This window comes from Gopherus evgoodei, chromosome 2, assembly GCF_007399415.2.
Source record: "Gopherus evgoodei ecotype Sinaloan lineage chromosome 2, rGopEvg1_v1.p, whole genome shotgun sequence".
NCBI classification, from domain to species: Eukaryota; Metazoa; Chordata; order Testudines; family Testudinidae; genus Gopherus; species Gopherus evgoodei.
In genome coordinates this window covers 296,573,789-296,593,493 of record NC_044323.1, presented here as the reverse complement: position 1 = coordinate 296,593,493, position 19,705 = coordinate 296,573,789, and the positions used below count along the sequence as shown (strand labels likewise).

Sequence of the window (19,705 nt, the reverse complement as noted above, 5' to 3'; positions counted from 1 at the left end):
CCACGCTGTCCATTTGCTAACTTCACGGAAGGCGTAGGATTTCAGTCGCACCATCTCAGTGCGGGTCCCCTAAATTTCTCCTTCCCCATATAGTTTGAATGGGAGTGGCTGATGCTCCCATGGTGTGCGGCGCATTCTCTCAATGAGTTAGTTAAGCTACTGCAGTTTTGCTCAGCGTCTGAGTCTTGCCAGGCTCCTCTTGCACATGATGGTGCTTTCCATCCGATCATCTGGTGGGCTTGGTCTCCTGGCAAAAGACCAAGAGGCAAGCCGTCCCCCACCCCCTCTTCTTCTAGTTTAACTCTATACAACAGGGAAGACAGAGGGCTAGAACTAGGAATCTTATCATGTAACTAGGGAGATCGTTACACCCTTACATGAGGGGCAGAACTTGCTGGCCCCATGGGCCTGAGGTTAATTTTAAATGTGAGGGAAGTGAGCCTGCGACTCTGGAGATCTGGGCTCAGTTTCCAGACTTCCTCTGTGAGCTTGGGCAAGGCACTTAGTTCTTTTGGGCCTCAGTTTCCTATTTGTAAAATGTGAGTGTTAGCTCTGCCCTGTCTCACATGGTGTGTGAGAGAATAAAGACGTTAACGTTTGTGAGGCGCTCAGATACTATGATAATCGGGGCCATATAAGTACCTAAGATTAATGAATGTGAGGGAAACTGTGGGCTGCACTGTGGAAGTTGGTGAGCTGGTTTTGACCATGCATCTTAATGGTAACTAAGAATTATAACCTTCCCCCGAGGGCTGGAAGAGAAATAGCCAAGACAGACCTTGCCTAGTGAGCTCTTTCTCTGAGTAGCCAGCTCTGAGGAGAGCCTCCGGCTTCCACATGAAGCTGGTCTGCTCTGTTTTCATAGTTTATGGACCAGACGCCTTCAGTTCACGAGCCTTAAATTGGAGTTGTGCATGTTGTCCAGCAACGGCCAACCCAAGTTCCCTTAGTACGACTCTCCTGGCATGGCAACAAATAGAAAGATACCTTCGTTTGCCTTTGTTTTTCTGATTGTAGCGATTGGTCCCAGCAGAATTCGTTTACTCATAGAAATCAGATAGGGAGAAGTCTATTGAGTCCCATGCAGTCTTATCCCCTTAGGCCAGGAAAGGATTGTTCTGTGTAATCTATTCTCTAGTGCTTTGTTCAGTTTGGGGCTTCCCTCCTTCCCTGGCGAGAGAATTCTGCTGCACTAATACATCTCCGGGTCAGGAGAGTTTTTCTGATTTTCTGCCTACATTTCCCTTCATTCTGTTCCATTTCTCCTACGTCTGCCTCCATGCTACCCTAAATAATTCAGTTACAAACGGGAATTGTATAGCCAAAAAAACCCGTTACTGCCACATTCTGAGATTTTAATTGCACAAAAGTCAGGAGCTGAGAGTTAATGTTCCCACCTCAGTCTTAACAATGTCTCCTCGCCTGACTGGGATAGGGTCCCTTAAGTGAGCACATCACAGTTGTCAGTCTGACATGCTGTTTTGCAGTGAATAAGACTTAAAGGAGCTACCTCTCCTTTCACATGGGTTGAATCTTATCTTGCTCCTTAAGCTCTCGTGTTGAATTTTAATACATGCACCTCCAGTGAGAGTTTTGAAGAACAAATGTGTGCTGGTGATTTACCTGTGAGCCTCCCTTTTGGGATAATCTCAGATAGCTGCATATGTAGCACACAGGCACCATCTCCTCCTCGTTTTCACCTGCGCCATGGACACGGGAGAGTCAGGAAGCCAGAGTAGTCAGCGTCTGTAGGGGAGGCAGGATGAATCCTGGGGCCAGAGCTCTGGGATGCAGATTCCCTACTTTAGGCAAAATGCACCTCATGAACCTATGTAAATTGTTGTTTGGTTAAATGTGGAAGTAAAGATGAAGTGCGTTTGGGTTGGTAACCTGGATCCTAATCGTTCCTTCCTGAGGTTGAGTGCCTACTTTTGAGGGCGCTTCATTTATTATTTTCTAATGTGGGATGATCATGGACTATTTGTGGCCCTGTGCCATGAGCAAGGCATCATCATGTTATGTATTAAATGCATTGTCTTAGGCTCGGAGATGAGGGACAGAATCTGCAGTCCAGTGATGTGCTGCCAGGAGGCAAAGGGCTCCTGAATGAATTCCTCGAATGGTGATCACTTCTCCAGGTGGGCTTGTTGCCTCTTGTGTCTCAAGTAGGCTCCCATCATGCAAATGTTGTGTGTGTATGTGCCCATTTGCGTGCAGACTATTGGAATCTCTTAGGGCAGGGCTGGGCAAACTGTGGCCTGTGGGCCGGATCTGGCCTGCCAGCTGTTTTAATCCAGCCCTTGAGCTCCGCTGGGGAGGAGGATCGGGGGCCACTCCGCACGGCTCCCGGAAGTAGTGGCATGTCCCCGCTCTGGCTCCTACACATCGGGGCAGCCAGGGGACTTCGCATGCTCTCCCTGCCCCAAGCACCACCTCTGCAGCTCCCATTGGCTAGGAAGCACAGCCAATGGGAGCTGCAGGGGCAGTGCCTGCGGATGGGGCAGCATGCAGCAGACCCGCCTGACTGCGCCTCTGCATAGGAGCCAGAGAGGAGGATATGCCACTGCTTCTGGGAGTTGCTTGAGGTAAGCACCGCCTGGAGCCTGCACCCCTGAGGCACCACCCATGCCCCAACCCTCTGCCCCATCCCTGATCCCCCTCCTGCCCTCTGAACCCCTCAGTCCCAGCCTGGAACACCATCCTACACCCCAAACCTCTCACCCTCAGCCTGAGCCCTCCCCTCCCCTCCATCCTCCCTGCCCCAGCCCAGAGCCCCCTCCTGCACCCTGAATTCCTCACTTCTGGCCCCACTCCAGAGCCTGCACCCCCAGCCAGAGCTCTCACCCCCGTGTGCACCTCAATCCCAATTTCATGAGCATTCATGGCCTGCCATAATTTCTATACCCAGAAGTGGCCCTTGGACCAAAAGGTTTGCCCACCCCTGTCTTAGGGACTGTGGCGTGTTCTTGCAGAGGGATAGTCCTAATGTCTTCCTTCCCCTCCACCTTGCTAAGAAACTTTGTTCCTTCCTCAAGGCCAGGGCCGGCCTGCAGTGATTCGTACATTTATCACTTCCAGGTTGGATCACTGTGATTCACGGCGTCTGAAGCTGAATGTAAAGATAGTGCATGGGCTCTGGGTGGTAAGGAATGAGGCTGCCTTCCTCTTCCATTGTCTGAGATGCTGTGAGCCCATCAGGCTCGTACTGAAATCGCTCCTCTGGTTCCCAGTCATCTTCCGGTCTCAGTTTCCTAATCTTCAAAGCAATGAATGGATCAAGCCTCAGCTACATTAATGACAGAATTTTGATCTATAAACCGCTGCGATAGCTGCTCCTCTAGGACCATGCTGGGCACAAAGCCCAGGGTGAAGCGTGTGAGTGCCAGGGACAAAGTGTTCAGTCAAGGGACTCTGGCTATGCAATGAACTTCCAGAGCAGAGTAGGGGAGCTGGAGCCAGAGTCAGACTGTCTCTGTGAAACGCTGCAAAGCCTTCTCTTTGCAAAAGCCGTTCCACCCTCAGAATGGCTCAGAATATTGACAGTCCCACCTACCCAAACAAAACCTGTTATAAACAGATCAACCAACCAAAACAGAAGTGTACCCCTAGCAGAGCTCTGCCTCAGTGAGAGAGAAGTGCCGGATACTCCATGGAGTCTGCTGGGGACTCCACGATTGCTGTTGGTTGACATGGAAGTGCTGGAATCCTGCCGTGACGGGTGACAGTGAAGAACCCTAAGCCAGACAGATCTCATCCATCTCTTACCTCAGGCGCTTATCTAAGATCCGGCTCATGGGAGTGAGGAGCGCATGTGCTTCCTAAATGTCAGTCCTGGGTCCCACAGTGCGGGGAGGAATCGTAGCCGAATTCCTCAGAGGAGGGCTGGGGACACGTTCTCTCTGCCTGGGGAGCTGCTTAGGCAAATCCTGTGCCTGAAAGGAAATAATTCCAGGCAGGATTTGGGGCTCCAGTGCTGTCACAGCTGTGTAGATGACCCTTTAAAGGATGGGTGCCCACAAGGCTGCAGTGCTTCGGGACTGCTGAGTCACCCCCAGCTGAGTGCGGGCTTCCTTTTGGGGTCACTGGAGAGAGCCACTGTCTCTGGACCCCCCCCCCTCCGATTTGGCCTCTTGGTTGGAGTAACAAGCCCACCCAGCAGACATGCCGACCATGAGGGAAATAGGGCAGACCACTGCCATCCTTGTGACTGCAGGTCCCAGCGTTCAGTGTCTTGTCTTGATTTGGGTAGCTAGGCTACACTGCATGCTGGGAGCAGTGATGTTCAGGGACTACATCAAAGGGGAGGGCAGGTGTAACCTGTTTGATATCTCTCAGATTCAGGGCAATCCTCAGTTGCAATAGGGCTCCCTTGGCTGGGCAGCGTTCTGGTGCTGCAGCCTCATTCCTCAGAGAAGGGCAGCTGAATTGAGTTTGTCTGTGTAGGTCTTTGTGCTACGCAGAAGTTGGGGGGAAGCCCTCCTGGGTCCCATCGTGCAGTTAATGAGGAGGTGGCTGCAGAGAGCTGGGCTCTGGGAAGAGTGCCCTCAGGCTGCAGGCATTTGCTGGAAAATGCTCCTCCCTCATCTCTTAGGAAATCCTTCCTCAACCCCTGCTTCTGGATTCAGCCTTGCTAGGGCTTGGGAGGGCCTGGCTGTCAGAGCTGTGCGGCTCCAGCCTGGCTTGTGTAGTGCTGTGCTCGCTGAGTGGGACGGCATGGATGAGCGTGTGCTGAGGACAAGCTTTTCATCACTGCCTCTCAGCCACTCGCCTTTGAACTAAGCAAGCTGCTCTTTCCTGTTCAGAGTCCAGGCTTTGAAGCCACACACGGAGCAGTTAATCAGCAGCTTCCTGCCTCCTGGGGGATGGAGCAGGGTAGGGCACTGGGGCCCATTGCAGCCCTGTGCTCCGGCTCGGCTCCAGCTCCAGGCAAAAGCCTGCAGCTCCACTGCCCTGGAGCTGCTCCACGCTCCAAAGCCGTGTGTGGAAGTGTAGCCCCTGGAGACCAGTACAGAACAAGGCCAGGGCATTAGAATCCAGATGGAGGATTGCTTGTGGGATCTCTACTCTCCACAGGCCACATCTTGGTTAAACAGGAAGGCCGACCTGGACCAGATTTTGGCTGCCCCTCGAGTAAGGGCTTTTCCTCCATCCAGCTTGACCCTTCTGGGTGTGATATCTCTTACCTTGGAAACTAATGTGCATCATAAATTCCTGCTTGTAGCACTGGTGCAGGGTCCTATGGAAAGGGAAGCAGTGTCATGTTTCCAGGGACAGTTGCTGATTGGGCCATCCAGGTGAGAGGAGAAGTGCTTTCTGCTGGGGGTGCGGGCCCCTTTCAGAGAGGAAGGTCCAGGGTGGTGAAGAGGCTGGTATTTTGGCCAGACTCCAGCAGATGGTGGTTTGAATTGGTGGTCAGCAGAGGTCTGGGCTCCCTCCACCTTGGCACTTTTCAGATAAAATTCTGGACATTTCCGCAGTGAGGAAGGGATATTGGAGGACACTATAAAAAACTGGATGGATTTGATTTAATTCATGATTTAAATCACTAGTCAGGAAGACTATTTAATCATGGATTTCTACATAAAAGTGCATTCTTGTTGGTTGTTTTAACTTTAATACATATTCTTCACAACTCAGAGATAGATGTAGGTTTCATTTTTAGAAAAATACACACTATACATTTTTAAAGTGATTTATTTTGAAAACTTTTCAGATTAGTTTTACAGCTCTATCAGAAAATGATTGGTTATTTCATTTACCAAAAATTGAAGCAGATATTTATGAAGTCATTGGGAGGTGAACTATCTCCAATTCAACAGGTTAATCGTTAATAATTGGAGGATTTCCTTTCCATCCTGTGTTAGGAGGAGAACATCACCAGACATTTAAGTTGTTTTATTTAACTAAAACACAATGCTATGTATTCTGGATTTTTTTCTTCAACAGCAAACATATAATATTTTAACAAAAGAGGCATATGAATGTTTGAATTTAGTTAAACATTCAAGATTTTTAAAATCAGGTTTGTTTTTGTTAAAATTGTTTTTACCTAAAATAGTTAAAAGAAATATTTTTAAAAAATCCCTAAAATTAAATTGACTGCGTCAGCCAGGTCAACATGAGAAACTTAAAATATTGGTTTCTGCAGCTAACTCAGTCGTCTTCACCTTCATTTTCCTGTTTGTTCATAATCTGGAAAAGAAAAACAAGCTTTCCTGCTTTTTCAGGTCCCAAACGATTTCTCAGCTTGGAATGAATTAGTCCAAAGGAAGAAAATATTCTTTCTACACTGACAGAAGAAGCTACTGCTGTTAAAAGTCAGATTATCACTTCAACAGTCTCTGAATCCAAGTGCTTAAGTGACTTCCAGCGGTTCACTACTGTGACTTTCTTTAAAATATCAGCAAACATATGTTTCTTGAATGGTTCACTCTTAGCTCTGAAGTTTATTGTAGCTGGCATTATGGAGGGATGATTGCTGGATGTCCATGTCATAGCCAGCTCTTCTTCACCGGTTAAGGTTTGACCCTGGTACTGAGTATTGAGAATATTTGCAAGAAAATGGAGATAGTGCTTCTCCCATTCATTTTTTTTTAATGCTTGTAATGTAACTCTGTCATTGCATATTTCTCTCGTTAAGATCTCACTCAATTCCTTCCAAATTTCAGCAGTGTCAGCAATAAAACAGCGATTTCCCTGCATTTTGTTCAAGGCCACAGAAATAGGCTTCAGGGTACTCAGCATGTGTTCAACATTTCTCTTAAGCCCAATCTTGAGAACTTTGGCTGTGACGGCGACATCTGTTTTTTCACATTTTTGTTCAGAAACTGTCATTGGATTAGGCCAGTGCTTGATATAGTGTTCAGAACAGTCCACTGCTGAGTTCCATCGCACGTCTTGCGGGAGGGTTAGCTCGGTTCCTCCCACTTTTTTCAGAGCAGCTGCTGCAAAGTTGATTTAAATTTTTTTTAAAAATTTTCATTTAATTATTTTACTTAAAAACAATTTTAACAAAAACAAGCCTGATTTTAAAAAACTTGAATGTTTAACTTAATTCGGAAATTCATATGCTTGTTTTGTTAAAATATTATATGTTTGCTGTTGAAGAAAAAAATCCAGAATACATAACATTGTGTTTTAGTTTAATAAAACAATGTAAATGTCTGGTGATGTTCTCCTCCTAATACAGCATGGCAAGGAAATCCTCTAAATATTAATGATTAACCTGTTGAATTGGAGATAGTTCATCTCCCAATGACTTCATAAATATCTGCTTCAATTACCTTTGGTAAATGAAATAACCAAACATTCATTTTCTGATAGAGCTGTAAAACTAATCTGAAAAGTTGTCAAAATAAATCACTTAAAAATGTATTGTGTGTACCTTCTGAAAATGTAACCTACCTCTGTCTCTGAGTTGTGAAGGATATGTATTAAGGATATAATCAACAAGAATGCACTTTTATGTAGAAAACCATGATTAAATTGAGTCTTCCTGCCTAGTGATGATTTAAATCATGATTTAAATAAAATCGATTTAAATCAAATCTGTCCTGCCTTTATTTATCTAGTTATTCATTTATTTAAAAACATTTTTACTGTTAACAAGCATATTACCTCTGAAGACACATTGTCTAACCCAGGAGTGGGCAAACGTTTTGGCCCGAGGGCCACATTGGGGTTCCAAAACTGTATGGAGGGCTGGGTAGGGAAGGCTGTGCCTCCCAAAACAGCCTGGTCCCTGCGCCTTATCTGGCCCCTCCCACTTCCTGTCCCCTGACTGCCCCCCTCAGAACCGCCCACCCATCCAACCTGTTCTAGACTGAGCACAGTGTCCCATTGGGTAGATAGAAAGATTAACCTAAATAATCGATACAGAAGCCCCTGGAACCCCATAAGATTGGGTCCCTAATCCAGGAACTACTGGAACTCATTTACCAAACTTTTCTTGAACCATTATCTGATTATATTGTCTCATGCTATAAAATTAGAGTTCATAATCCCTATACACGGCTACCTCTCTGAAACCTGATTCCATGAGGGGATCTTTGAGCTATAATATACTTAACTAAAACTATCTTTAGGTAGAGTTTTTCCTCAAAAAGCATTTTATCAAAAAATCCAATTTTTAAATAAAAAAAGTCAGGTTTTTTTTTTTTAAATCATTGATTTTTATCCTCCTGCTTGGCAAGATGGGAGACTGCAGGTCTTCTCATGCAGAGTTCACTCTTCATCTTTTGGGTGCTGGGAACTGTAGTTGCCTTGGTCCCTGTATCTCTGTTTATAGATGTTTCCATTTGACACCGTTTCAGTAGGGGCGTTGAGCTCCTGATAACTCATCAGTGGAGTCCCCGCTGTAGCGAAGTTTGAGTTCCCCACTCGGTTAGGTTCTGGTGACTCTCTCAGTCCATTTGTGAGTTCTGAAAGAAGGTGACCGGTTGTCCCTCCTCATTGCCTAGACCTATGGTTCAGGGTCATGATGGTTACTGGGTTTCACTGAAACCCCTTCTTCCTGGGGCTTGTGCCAGTGGACACCTTAATTATTCCTGGTTGTGCTGGATTGTCAGCATACAGGTGCAGTGTACAGAGGCTGCATTTAAACCAGCTGGGACCAGGCACAGTAGGCCTGGGGAGAGTCAAGGAACTGCTCGCCCTGACCCTAAGGAAAGGGTGTGGTGACCTGCCCTGAGGCCATTCTTGCCTTTCTTCCTGCCTGGAGAAGGGGCCAGTTACCATAGGGTGCCTGAGCAGGAAGGTAGGCAGGCTCCTTGCCGAGGACCACTCCAGCTAAGCGGAATGAGGAGACATGATAATTGCTCATTTGGGTTGCTGCGGCTGTAATGGAGCATTACATGGGGTTCGTCTCTGCAAGCTGGCCTCCCGGCAGACAGGATGGATGGCTGGGACCTGCTGTAGTTTAGGCCCAGAAGATGTGGCCTTTTCCAGTAGTGCTCTGGGGTGGGCGGTTTGGGAGCTGCCCGTGATGTAAACCTTCCAGTCTTGAGACAGATCTGAGTTTTACCTCTGCTTGTGGTTTGTATGCTAGCCTGGTGCTGGCAGCTTTTTCCAGGCTCTTCCTTTTTCTGGCTTTCTCCTTTGGGGAAGCAGCTTTCAGATGGCCGCAGACTGGGTCCGTGAGGATTTGGTGGTGCTTGTTCTTAATTGCTGTGGAGCTCTTGAAACTGGGGACCAGTGGAGGGAGGTTTGTGCTGTTAGCTTAATTGGGCCCCTGGGTGGATAGCGAGTGTGCTTGGGGCAGGGAGGAGGGAGTGCGTGTGCTGCCAGAGGCTAAAAGAGCTGTCAGTTCAGCACAGCCCAGGTCTTGTCTCTGAGAGGAGGCCGGAATCTGGCCAGCAGCAGGAGTGTGGGCTTCCTTCGTTCTCTTGCACACATGCTGCAGTGCTGCTGACCTGAACGGGTGATGCTTCGAAGGGGTGAGATGCTGGTTCTTCCCTGTTTTGGAGTAGAGCTGGAGCACAGTGCCACTGGCAGCTAGGAACGTGTCTAGCCTCTGTCCTGGAAATACAACCACTGCTAGTCCTGTGTGTGCTCCTCGGCTCCTTTCTCCATAGACCCCTTCCCGTCTAGCAATTTACATGCTTAGCCTCCTTTTTCCTTTCGCTGGGGAGTTTGATTCTCATTTCAATTGGTTTGTATTTATATCTTTTAAGGTGATTGAGGTGCTGACCCTCTGTCTGTGGAAGCATGTCGGGCCCAGTGCCGAGTCGAGCCAGGGTCTATGCAGATGTGAACACTCAGAGACCCCGCGAGTACTGGGACTACGAGTCACACGTCGTGGAATGGGGGTATGACTGGGGTCAAGGGAAACCCCAGGGACTTCTTTCCCAGATTACTGGCTTGTGGTATTTCTAGGTTGCTTTGCGCCATAATATCAATGGCCCATGTTGTCAAATGGGGCCTAAAGTTAGGCTTCTGAAATACATATTTAAGCACTTTAATAATAATGATGCCTAGCTCTTACCCAGCACTTTTCAGCACTAGATCTCAAAGCACTTCAGAAAGGAGGTATCTTGGATCGTTATCATTACCCCGTTTTTAGAGACGGGGAAACTGAGGCACAGGGAAGGGCTTTGGCTTGCTGGTGGCAAAGCAGGGTGAAGAACCCAGGTCTCCAGAGTCCTGGTCCAGTGAGCGCTCTCCTAGGTCACTGCTAGTGGATAGAACACTAGCAATAAGTGGCTGAGCTGTCAGAGGTGCTGAGCACCCGCCATTCCAGGTCCCCAGCACCTCTGAACATTCAGCCGTTTTCATTTTGGTGCCCAGCTTTAAGCACCTGCCTTTGAAAACATTGGCCCAAGTGCCTAATGCTGTGATTAGGGTTTGCAGAGCACAGTCTGTAGCCGGAGTTACTGAGGATTTGGGCTTTGGTAGGCTTTTATAATTTAAAAGAAGCTGAAAATCAAGTTATAGTAAATAATTTTCCAAACACATTTTGAAGCCCCTATTGCTGTGAGCTGGTCTCTTCAGCTCTGTCTGCGCTTCGGATACTTTCCCATCATTGCTGACGCCCGTGGAGCTGAACTGACTGTTAGCTTTAGGTATAGACAGGCATGCCGTGGCCTCTCCCGTTCGTTTTCAGCACCAAGTCCTGTAACTCCAGGATCTAAATGACAGCTCTGAAAATGCTCTTGGCAGCCAGCAGTGCTCCTATTGCAGGGCTCCCAATGCTCCCAGTGTCAGTGGAGCTAGTGGTAAGCTTGAAAAATGACCCTCGTGTGGAGAGGCTCTTTGCCAGTCTTGGGTGTGGCTGGTTTGGAATGTGGGAATTCTCCCCGCTGGGAGAGTAGGCTGCTCTTTGAGTGCTAGTGACTGTAGGTAAAGCAGTAAAACAAGCATTAGCTTTTCACTTAAAACTTCATGTGAGCTGGGAGCAGGCCCACTCTGCTGTGCTGGGGCTGGCAACAGTCAGTGCTAACTGCAGTGTTGGGTTTGTTCTGTCCACTGGGAACGGGACTGAGAGAGACCTCCAGCCCCAAACTCATTTCATTTACAGGCCACTGAACAGCCCGGACTGGGACCGGGGACCTGGAGATGAATGGTTTCTTGTCCAATTCCTAATCTCCGGAGCCAGCCAGCCAGCCAGCCCCCTGGAGAACGTAATCGAAAGCCTTGTGTATCTCCGGTGATGATAATTCCACATCCTCCCTTGGCAGCTTGTTCTGTCACTCAGACTGTGCTCAGAATTAACCTTTTTCCTAATACTGACCCATCCTGTGCTTGTTTCCCACTGAACAAGAAGGGATGCCTGCTGTCTCTCACAGCAGGGGGAGGGCTAGCTCAGTGGTTTGAGCATTGGCCTGCTAAACCCAGGGTTGTGAGTTCAGTCCTTGAGGGGGCCACTTAGGGATCTGGGGCAAAAATTGGTCCTGCTAGTGAAGGCAGGGGGCTGGACTCAATGACCTTTCAAGGTTCCTTCCAGTTCTAGGAGATTGGTATAGCTCCAATTATTATTATTAACCCACTATGTTTTCTTCGTTTGCTGAGCCTAACATGGTTGGTTTGTGTGTCCATGCTGTTCACTTGTCTCCCCGTGCTTCTCTCTGTTGAGAGATCAGCTCCTTTTCTTGACTCTGGTAATTTGCAATGTATGACGTCAAACACTCTGCCTGTTGTTCCCTGTGTTTCCCCAGCTTGTTTACTCATATCAGATCTTTGGAGGCTTTATGCCTTTCCTCCCTAACTTACCAGAAATAATTGCCAACACTTTGCTAGTTCCTTTAGTCCTCTCAGGTGAATTTCATGAGACCCTGATGATTTAACTTAAATGCAGGTTCTCTGGGTGGTATTTATCCTATTATTTCCTGATTCCCCCTTGGTAAGATTATTTTTATAGTGCTCCAGATGTGCGTGACCCTTTCTAGACAAAGAGAAATGGACAGGTCCCTGCCCAGAGGAGGGCAGCGTTGCATTTCAAGTACTGTGTAAATCTTTGCCTTCTTTTAATGCCTTCCATCAGTAGATGTTGGAGTTTGGAATGAATTAATCCTCACAACCCACAACTATCCATTTTGTAGATGGCAAAACTGAGGCACAAAGAGGGGACGTATTGCTCAGGGCTCCTCAGGGTGGAGCTGGCAATAGACTCAAAGAGCCCTGACTCCATCTGCTCCTGAAAGGGAAGAGTGCCAAGTTTTTGAATCGCCAGAACCATCTCCTTCAGCATGGAAGTGTTGCCCCTCAGGGCGGATTCCATCGGGGTAGCTGCATTCTTCCAGCAATAATCTGCACACACACTTGTGAACTTACACTCTGTTAAGCAGCTGTTGTGTCCCATCCCAGAGATGGTGAGTGAAGTGTTCTCTGTTAGTATCTAATCATAAAGCCCTTTGAGGTAGGCAAGAGAGCAGTATTCCTTTTCACCAGGTCTAGGATTTGTGGAGCTCTGTGTGCTACAGAACAGCTCCCTGTTCTCTTGCCCTCACCAGAGTCTTTGGAAGAGCTGCTCTCTGGTTGTTTTTTTGTTTTTTTTTAAATTAATGGAGATATCCTATCTCCTAGAACTGGAAGGGACCTTGAAGGGTCATCAAGTCCAGCCCCTGCCTTCACTAGCAGGGGCAAGTACTGATTTTGCCCCAGATTTCTAAGTGGCCCCCTCAAAGATTGAACTCACAACCCTGGGTTTAGCAGGCCAATGCTTAAACCACTGAGCTATCCCTCCCCCCATTGTTCAGTTCTGACGTGGGTTCTCCTCCTCCATTTTCTTTTCTCCTTGTACAGCAACCAAGACGACTACCAGCTTGTGCGGAAACTTGGCCGTGGCAAATACAGTGAAGTCTTTGAAGCCATCAACATCACCAACAATGAGAAAGTTGTGGTGAAAATCCTTAAGGTGGGTGTGTTGGGCAGGGGGCTGTGAACCCCATCCTGTTCCCTACCTGGTGCTCCCTGTTCACCCCTTCCCTGTGCACTTGAGGTGTGTGCTACTGATCTTTGGGTGATGGATCCTTTGCTGAGGAAGGCTGTAGTCATGAGACGGGAAGGGAGAACTTTTCATTGTCTGAACCATCCTCCTCTCCCTATCTACAGCTCCGAGAGCTGATGTGATGAAGAGTCCGTGGGAGGGGCGGGCAGATCAGCACACGTTCCCTGTGCTCCTCCTCATATTGAAACCCCACATGTTCCCTCTTTGCCCCTCTTCTCCACCATCCACTTACCCTGCACTCACTGTCAGAGCTTCTGAGGCTGGGGTATGGGTGTGTCTATTAACACATGCCAGTCTCTGCTCCACTTGGAGGGGCTGTGGGACACCCCCCCCCCCCACACACAAACAGCCACGACTTTAGTACCAGAGGCACCAGGCCTTGTTGTCGCTGCAATCTAAGGTTATAGGAGTAGGGGGTGGCCATGCCTATATCGGGGTTTGAGAGAGAATAAGGTAAATTCACAGAGGACAGGTCCACCAACGGCTATTTGCCAGGCTGGGCAGGGATGGTGTCCCCAGCCTCTGTTTGCCCGAACCTGAGAGTGGCTGACGGGATGAATCACTTGATGATTACCTGCTCTGTTCATTCCCTCTGGGGCACCTGGCATTGGCCACTGTTGGAAGACAGGATACTGGGCTAGATGGACCTTAAGTCTGACCCAGTATGTTCGTTCTTATGTTCTTATGATATACTTGGCCGAAACGTCCACTCTCCTCCCCGAAGATGGCTGCGTCTCGGTGCTGTGTGTGGAGTTTACGAATGCAGTGGCGTGTGAGCACTGAGGCTCCTCAGTTGCCATTTCAGTAAGTCACAGCAGCCCTGCAAATCCAGCATGAAATCATAGAATATCAGGATTGGAAGGGACGTCAGGAGGTCGTCTGCGGGGAGGGATAGCTCAGTGGTTTGAGCCTTGGCCTGCTAAACCCAGGGTTGTGAGTTCAATCCTTGAGGGGGCCATTTAGGGATCTGGGGCAAAAATCTGTCTGAGGATTGGTCCTGCCTTGAGCAGGGGGTTGGACTAGAGATCTCCTGAGGTCCCTTCCAACCCTGATATACTATGAGCCCCTTGCTCAAAGCAGGACCAGTCTCCAACTAAATCATCCCAGCTAGGGCTTTGTCAAGTCTGACCTTAAAAACCTCTAAGGAAGGAGATTCCACCCCCTCCCTAGGGAACCCATTCCAGTGCTTCACCACCCTCCTCGTGAAAAATCCACAAGCTGAGAACAGCGTAGTTCCTGTCACGGAGTGTGGGCGAGTCCGGCCCTGCGCACCCCTCTTCCTGGGACCCACAGTGACTCTCGGCCAGCCAGTAAAACAGAAGGTTTATTGGACAACAGGAACACAGGTTACAGCAGAGCTTGCAGGCACATTCAGGACCCCTCCATCGAGTCCTTTTGGGCTTTCAGGGTGCTTGGATCCTAGCTAGGATACCCTGAATTCCGCCCACACAGCCCCAAGCCCAAACTCAAACTGCTTCCCTCCTACCACTCCCTTCCTTTGTCCCCTTCCCGGGCAAAGGTGTTGACCTTTCCCCTCCCTTACCTAGCTCAGGTTACAGGCCCTGGCATCGTCCATCCCTAAAGTCCTCCCCTGCTCTCCCATTCCCCACACAGACAGCCCCTACTCCATCACAGTTCCTCACCGCCCAGAGGAGAAACAGTAACTGTGTCCTCGCTCCCAGGAGCTGAAACCTGACTGCAGCTCATTGTTCCAATGGCTCCACGCCACACACAGTGTGTTATGGCAGCTCCCTTCTCTGTGGGGAGGAACGCAGACTGAGCAGCACTTCAGAGACTGTCTTCATCCCATATCTTCCATGTGGGTTTTCCATGCTGTCTGCCCAAGTCATTGTGGCAAACGGGTCCAGTGAGGAATGTTGGTGGTAACACTCTGATTTTCTCTTTTGTAGCCTGTAAAAAAGAAGAAAATCAAGCGTGAGATTAAGATCCTGGAGAATCTCCGAGGAGGCCCCAATATTATCAGCCTGCTAGATATAGTCAAAGACCCTGTGGTAAGAAGTGTGGGCTGGAAGGGAAGGGATTAAAGATGAGAAGGAACCATAGTGGCCTTGTCTGCGCTGACTAATGGTGGCCATGGTCTCACCCCGTGATTCCTACAGCAAACCTAGTGACCTGTGGCAGAGCTGGAACATGTTTCTTGGCCTTGCGGCAGCGGCACATCTCCCACACAGGGAGTCGTGGGCAGGGAGAGCTGGCAGGGCCATATGTTCAGCCCCTCTAGTCATGGGTGGTGGGGGAAGCCTCTTGCACTGTGTCAGTGATCCCTGTGGCTGAGTCAGGAGCCATGGGGTAACAGGCGGGGCCTGCGTGCAGCCCTCTAGCGCCCAGGTAAAGGAGGTTGTGTGTCAGGGGGAGGGGGTATCCCCAGGTCACCTTCTATTAACTGAGCCGTTTCCCCACTGGAACATCTGCTCTCTCGCCCCGTTTTATGGGTCACTGGCAGGTGACTCTGCCGTGGGGCAGGCTGCCTTGCCTAACAACTTGCAGGTCAAGAACAAGCTGATTTTGAACGCACCCTCTTAGGAGCTCTTCTAGTTTGCTAATGAACAAGCGAGGCTCTAGGATGCTGCACCCCAGAGCTTCTGTCTGGGCTCTAGGTGGCACTTCCCACACTCGGAACGGGCCGGACTGACGGCTTCACGGGGAAGGGTGGAGGAGCTGGAGACACAGGACTCCTCAGGCCCTGGCTCTGGATTGTTTTCTAGACGGGCTGGTTGTCTTGAACCCGGACACTTGCTCCTGGACTGACACCTTTAATGTAGTACGTTGCAGTAGGGGACAGATGTGATCTTTGTAGCACATGATCTCGCTGACCCCTTGCAAAGAAGGGTTCACACTGGAAGCACTGGCTGGACTGAAAGTGAGGTTACAGTGTGAAAAGTGACAGTATAATAACGGTTCACTTCTTATGCCACATGGCAGCCTCCTTTGTCTGTCACACCTGCCTCTGGTACTGGCCAAAGGGGCATTTATTCCTCCCGTCCCCACTGAGCCAGGGCAACGCTGGGAGTCAGCAGGGTTCCATTCTGCCTTGTGCCAGCTCGGTTCCTAGTCCCAGTGGCGATGTAGGGAACAGGAGGAGTCTGGCTGGCTCTGAGAGTCGAAGGGAAACGTGTGCTTCTGACAACCGAACGATTGTTTTTCCACGTGAGAGCTGAGCATGCAGGATCTGGAGGCTGCCAAGAGAGGGCAAATCTGGGAGCCACCAGGTGGCTTCTCGGAGCAGAGCTGTACCATAACCCCAGCAGTGCTGGAAGACACCACTGGGGTAAATCAGACCTCAGCTGGATGCAGTGTCTTCCTTCATTCCTGCCCTAAACTGCTTTGTAGTCTTGCTGTTAAATACTTGCTGCATCTTACCCCAGAGGTGGCTGCATTTCATTGGTTGGTGAAGTGATTAATATATATCTATGCATGTGCTTTTTGTGTTATGGTATGTGCAGTACCACAACGTGGGGCACTACACACGCAACTGGAGATGATCCTAGCCCAGGTGGCTTTCCAGTCCAGTTCTCTGGTGTAGCTCTGTGCAGTGTGATGCTGCTTGGGAAGCTCCTCAGGACCCTTTGAGAGGGAGAGTGAAGGGTTCTGGGTCCTAAACAGGGCAAGAGACCTGCTCTTTGTGTCTGCCGTGCTAAACCCCTGGCTGGCTCTGTTCTCTGTGTGCAGGACTAAACCACTTTCTTTTCTTTCTCTGCCTTGGAATGGCTGGTGCTGCCACGCAGTCTCGCACGCCTGCCCTGGTCTTCGAACATGTCAACAACACAGACTTCAAGGTGAGTGAGCTCCAGCCACCTGCAGGTGTCCCCTGTAATATCAGGTCATGCTCAGAGTCCGGCCCAACACTGTGTGCCCAGCCTCATGCAGGGGAGGGAAGGCCTTGAGTGGGCCTCTGCTGCTGAGCCCAACAGGGCCACAGACCTGGTTATTGTCACCCTTCAGTGCAAATGGGTTGGGAAATGCTGCCGCTGCGACCTGGACTCATCACCGACTCCCTCAGGGATGTGCTGGTGCTGTTGACTGAAGGGGCTTAAAATCTGGGGGAGGAACCCAGGAGCCTGATGCATGGGGCAGGAGTTGCTGCACTGGATTGATCTTGCCGGTATCCCTCCAGCTCTGTCACACTGTTCAGAGGAGGAGCCTACCTCCGCCCTGTACCCTGTCTCTGGCAGTGGCCTGTGTGTGATGCTTTAGAGGAAGCTGACAGCCACTAATGCAGTTGGCCAAATGCATATCTGGGCCTTGGGACAAGGCCTCCAGCATGTTCACAGTGGAAAAACGAGAGTGTATGAGCAGGGGGTTGGACTAGACGACCTCCTGAGGTTTCTTCCAACCCTATGATTCTTAGTCCTTGTTGTGAGAGTAAATGACGTTGTGGTTAGACCCCTCTCTGTCCCCAGTGGTGTCTCCTGCATGTTACAGTCGGTTCCTGTTTCCTGTGTGCCAGGGGCTCATCTCTGACCTGTCTCAGACAGGCGCTGTCTGCCCTCAGTGGGTTGTTCAGCATTGCCAAGCGTTCTTTTTCCATCCCAGTTCGTCAACTCAGGGGTTCTCAAACTGTAGGTCAGGACCCCATTTTAATGGGGTCACCAAGGCTGATGTTAGACTTGCTGGGGTCCAGGCCAAGCCCCACTGCCTGGGGTTAAGGTTACATGCTCCCCGCCCAGGGCTTTGGTCCCCCCGTCCTGGGGTCGTGTAACGGGGTCACGGTGCAGTGAAGTTTGAGACCTGCTGGTCTAGCTCCATCCTCAGTGCCAGGATCTAGTAGCACCAAGTTCTCCCTGTTCCTAGGCCTAGGACAGGAGCATCTTGCTCCATCTGCTCTACCTCCATTTCGCGAGGTGGGAGCACTGGAGTGTGGATGAAGGCCTCTGTGGGTTGAGGGGTTGACCAGTTTATGGGTTCAGCTCCTCTTCTGTTGGTGGTTCCTGGTTGTAACAGTTGGAGCACAGAGCAGGCACTGTGGGCTGTGCACTAGAGACCTACCAGGGTGTGAGGGTTACAATCTTAAGCGCCCAGAATGGCCTGAGTCCGGCCCCAGTCCTTCAAGATCGCTTCTCCCCCTCGGCCCCATCCAGGAGCATTCTCAGTTGATTGGCCAGGCCTGGAGTTTCAGGGCCTGAGGTCTGAGCACAAAAGTCCTCCTCTGTTGTGCAATTCCTGTTCTCGTGCAGGGGGCTAGCGAGGCCCGACTTGCTATGTGGTGTGCAGCGGCGCTCTTGTGCCAATAGAGATGCATGTCACTGCCCTTGAGCTTACAGGAGACGATAAGATGCTGAGCACAAGCGTGTAGGGCATTTCATTAACTGCGCTCCGATTTCTTACTTGCAGCAATTGTACCAGACTCTATCTGATTTCGACATTCGATTCTACATGTATGAAATCCTAAAGGTGAGTGCCCCGAGACAGAGGGACCTCGCCTGTCTTCCTAAGGTGATGGGTGGGTGCTCTGTATTGCAGTGATCGGGGGTGAGGTGCTACGTCTCCTCCTTGTAGTCAGAATGCAAAGGCAGGAGGCAGGGCACAGCAGCCAGTTGGCTACACAACCCCCCTGAGTTGGTGCCTGCTAGTCACATGTGATGGCTTCCTGAGCAGCAACGCAGGGAGCTCACACGTAAATCCCAGGCAGGGCAGAGGAAGCAGGCTGTAGAGTTTGTTGGTGAGTGGAACCATGTCTTGGGATGTGGAGGTCCCAAAGTCACTGACTCGTTGAGGTCCTGTGACCCTGAGAAACCATCCATCCTCCTTCCCCACTTCAGGCCCAGTATCAGGGTTGGCGCTAGTTGCAAGCAGCTTGCCTAGGGAAGCGTGTGGTTTTCTAAGGTGGCTGGCCAGCGTGAAGAGTGGTATCAGCACTTTATCTAGGCGTCACCCTGTCCCGCATTACAACCATCACCCGTCCAGCCACAGACTGGCCAGAATCCCATTGTGCAGTTCCTTAGTCACAGGAGGCACCTGTGAAGGGCTATTGGAATTTGGGGGCTTGAAAAGCAAGACAGAAATGAAGCCTAGGTCTCACCCTTGGCACTGGGCCAGACCAGTAAGTGTCTGGGACTGAGAATTGGACCTGGGCGAAGGGTCAGCTTGGGAAACCAGAGTCAGGGCTGCGGTGGAACTGGCACCAGTGCAGCAGGGGTAGCCAAAATGCAGATCACCGTATGGTCTTTAATGCTGCCTGTGGCTACTGGGGGGTTTAATAGAGCATCCTGGCAGAGCCCTCCTCTAAGTGAGTTTGGTAACAAAGGAGCCTGGTTTTCCTCCCGCCGGAATGCAGAGAGGTCGGAAGCAGGAGAGTATATCGATTGGGTGATCAATCCTATGGGCTTATCTGGGGCAGTAAAAGGGCCTGCACCTGAACAGAGCCCGGAGAATGTGTGGGCTCAGACCTTGGGCTTCGTGTCAGTGAAGTGCTGACTGCTCTTCCTGCTGCCTGGGGGCTCAGCCCATGAAGTTCCTGCGGTTGCGTGGCCCGTGACTCTCTCCCTCTGTAACAGCTGGTGCCAAACCTTACATTGCACTTAGTGTGTCTAAGTACGCAGGGGGATTTGCCAGTCAGTGACATGACGCTGCCTCTGTTGTTCTGTTCCCAGGCACTGGATTACTGTCACAGCATGGGGGTCATGCATAGAGACGTCAAGCCACACAATGTCATGATAGACCACGAGCACAGAAAGGTAAGGTGGGGCCCACAAAAATCCCGCAATTGAGCGTGCCTTTCTTTCCCTTCCTCTGCCCGAGACC

General features: G+C 50.0%; 1 protein-coding gene across 3 annotated transcripts in view; it reads left to right on the top strand.

Annotated features, from left to right (window-relative positions):
• The window catches only part of LOC115647216 (casein kinase II subunit alpha-like), a 46,529-nt gene that overhangs the window by 12,800 nt on the left and 14,024 nt on the right, over window positions 1–19,705 (top strand). The window contains exons 3-9 of one of the 3 annotated variants that reach the window (XM_030554042.1): window positions 2,042–2,138; window positions 9,672–9,806; window positions 12,739–12,850; window positions 14,854–14,955; window positions 16,690–16,740; window positions 18,296–18,355; window positions 19,555–19,638. In XM_030554042.1, the coding sequence (XP_030409902.1) occupies window positions 9,706–9,806; window positions 12,739–12,850; window positions 14,854–14,955; window positions 16,690–16,740; window positions 18,296–18,355; window positions 19,555–19,638 (510 nt within the window). In that variant the 5' untranslated portion in view covers window positions 2,042–2,138; window positions 9,672–9,705. Of the gene's footprint in view, window positions 1–2,041; window positions 2,139–9,670; window positions 9,807–12,738; window positions 12,851–14,853; window positions 14,956–16,689; window positions 16,741–18,295; window positions 18,356–19,554; window positions 19,639–19,705 lie in introns of those variants that run through there. The other 2 variants (XM_030554041.1, XM_030554043.1) reach the window with 2 other exon arrangements.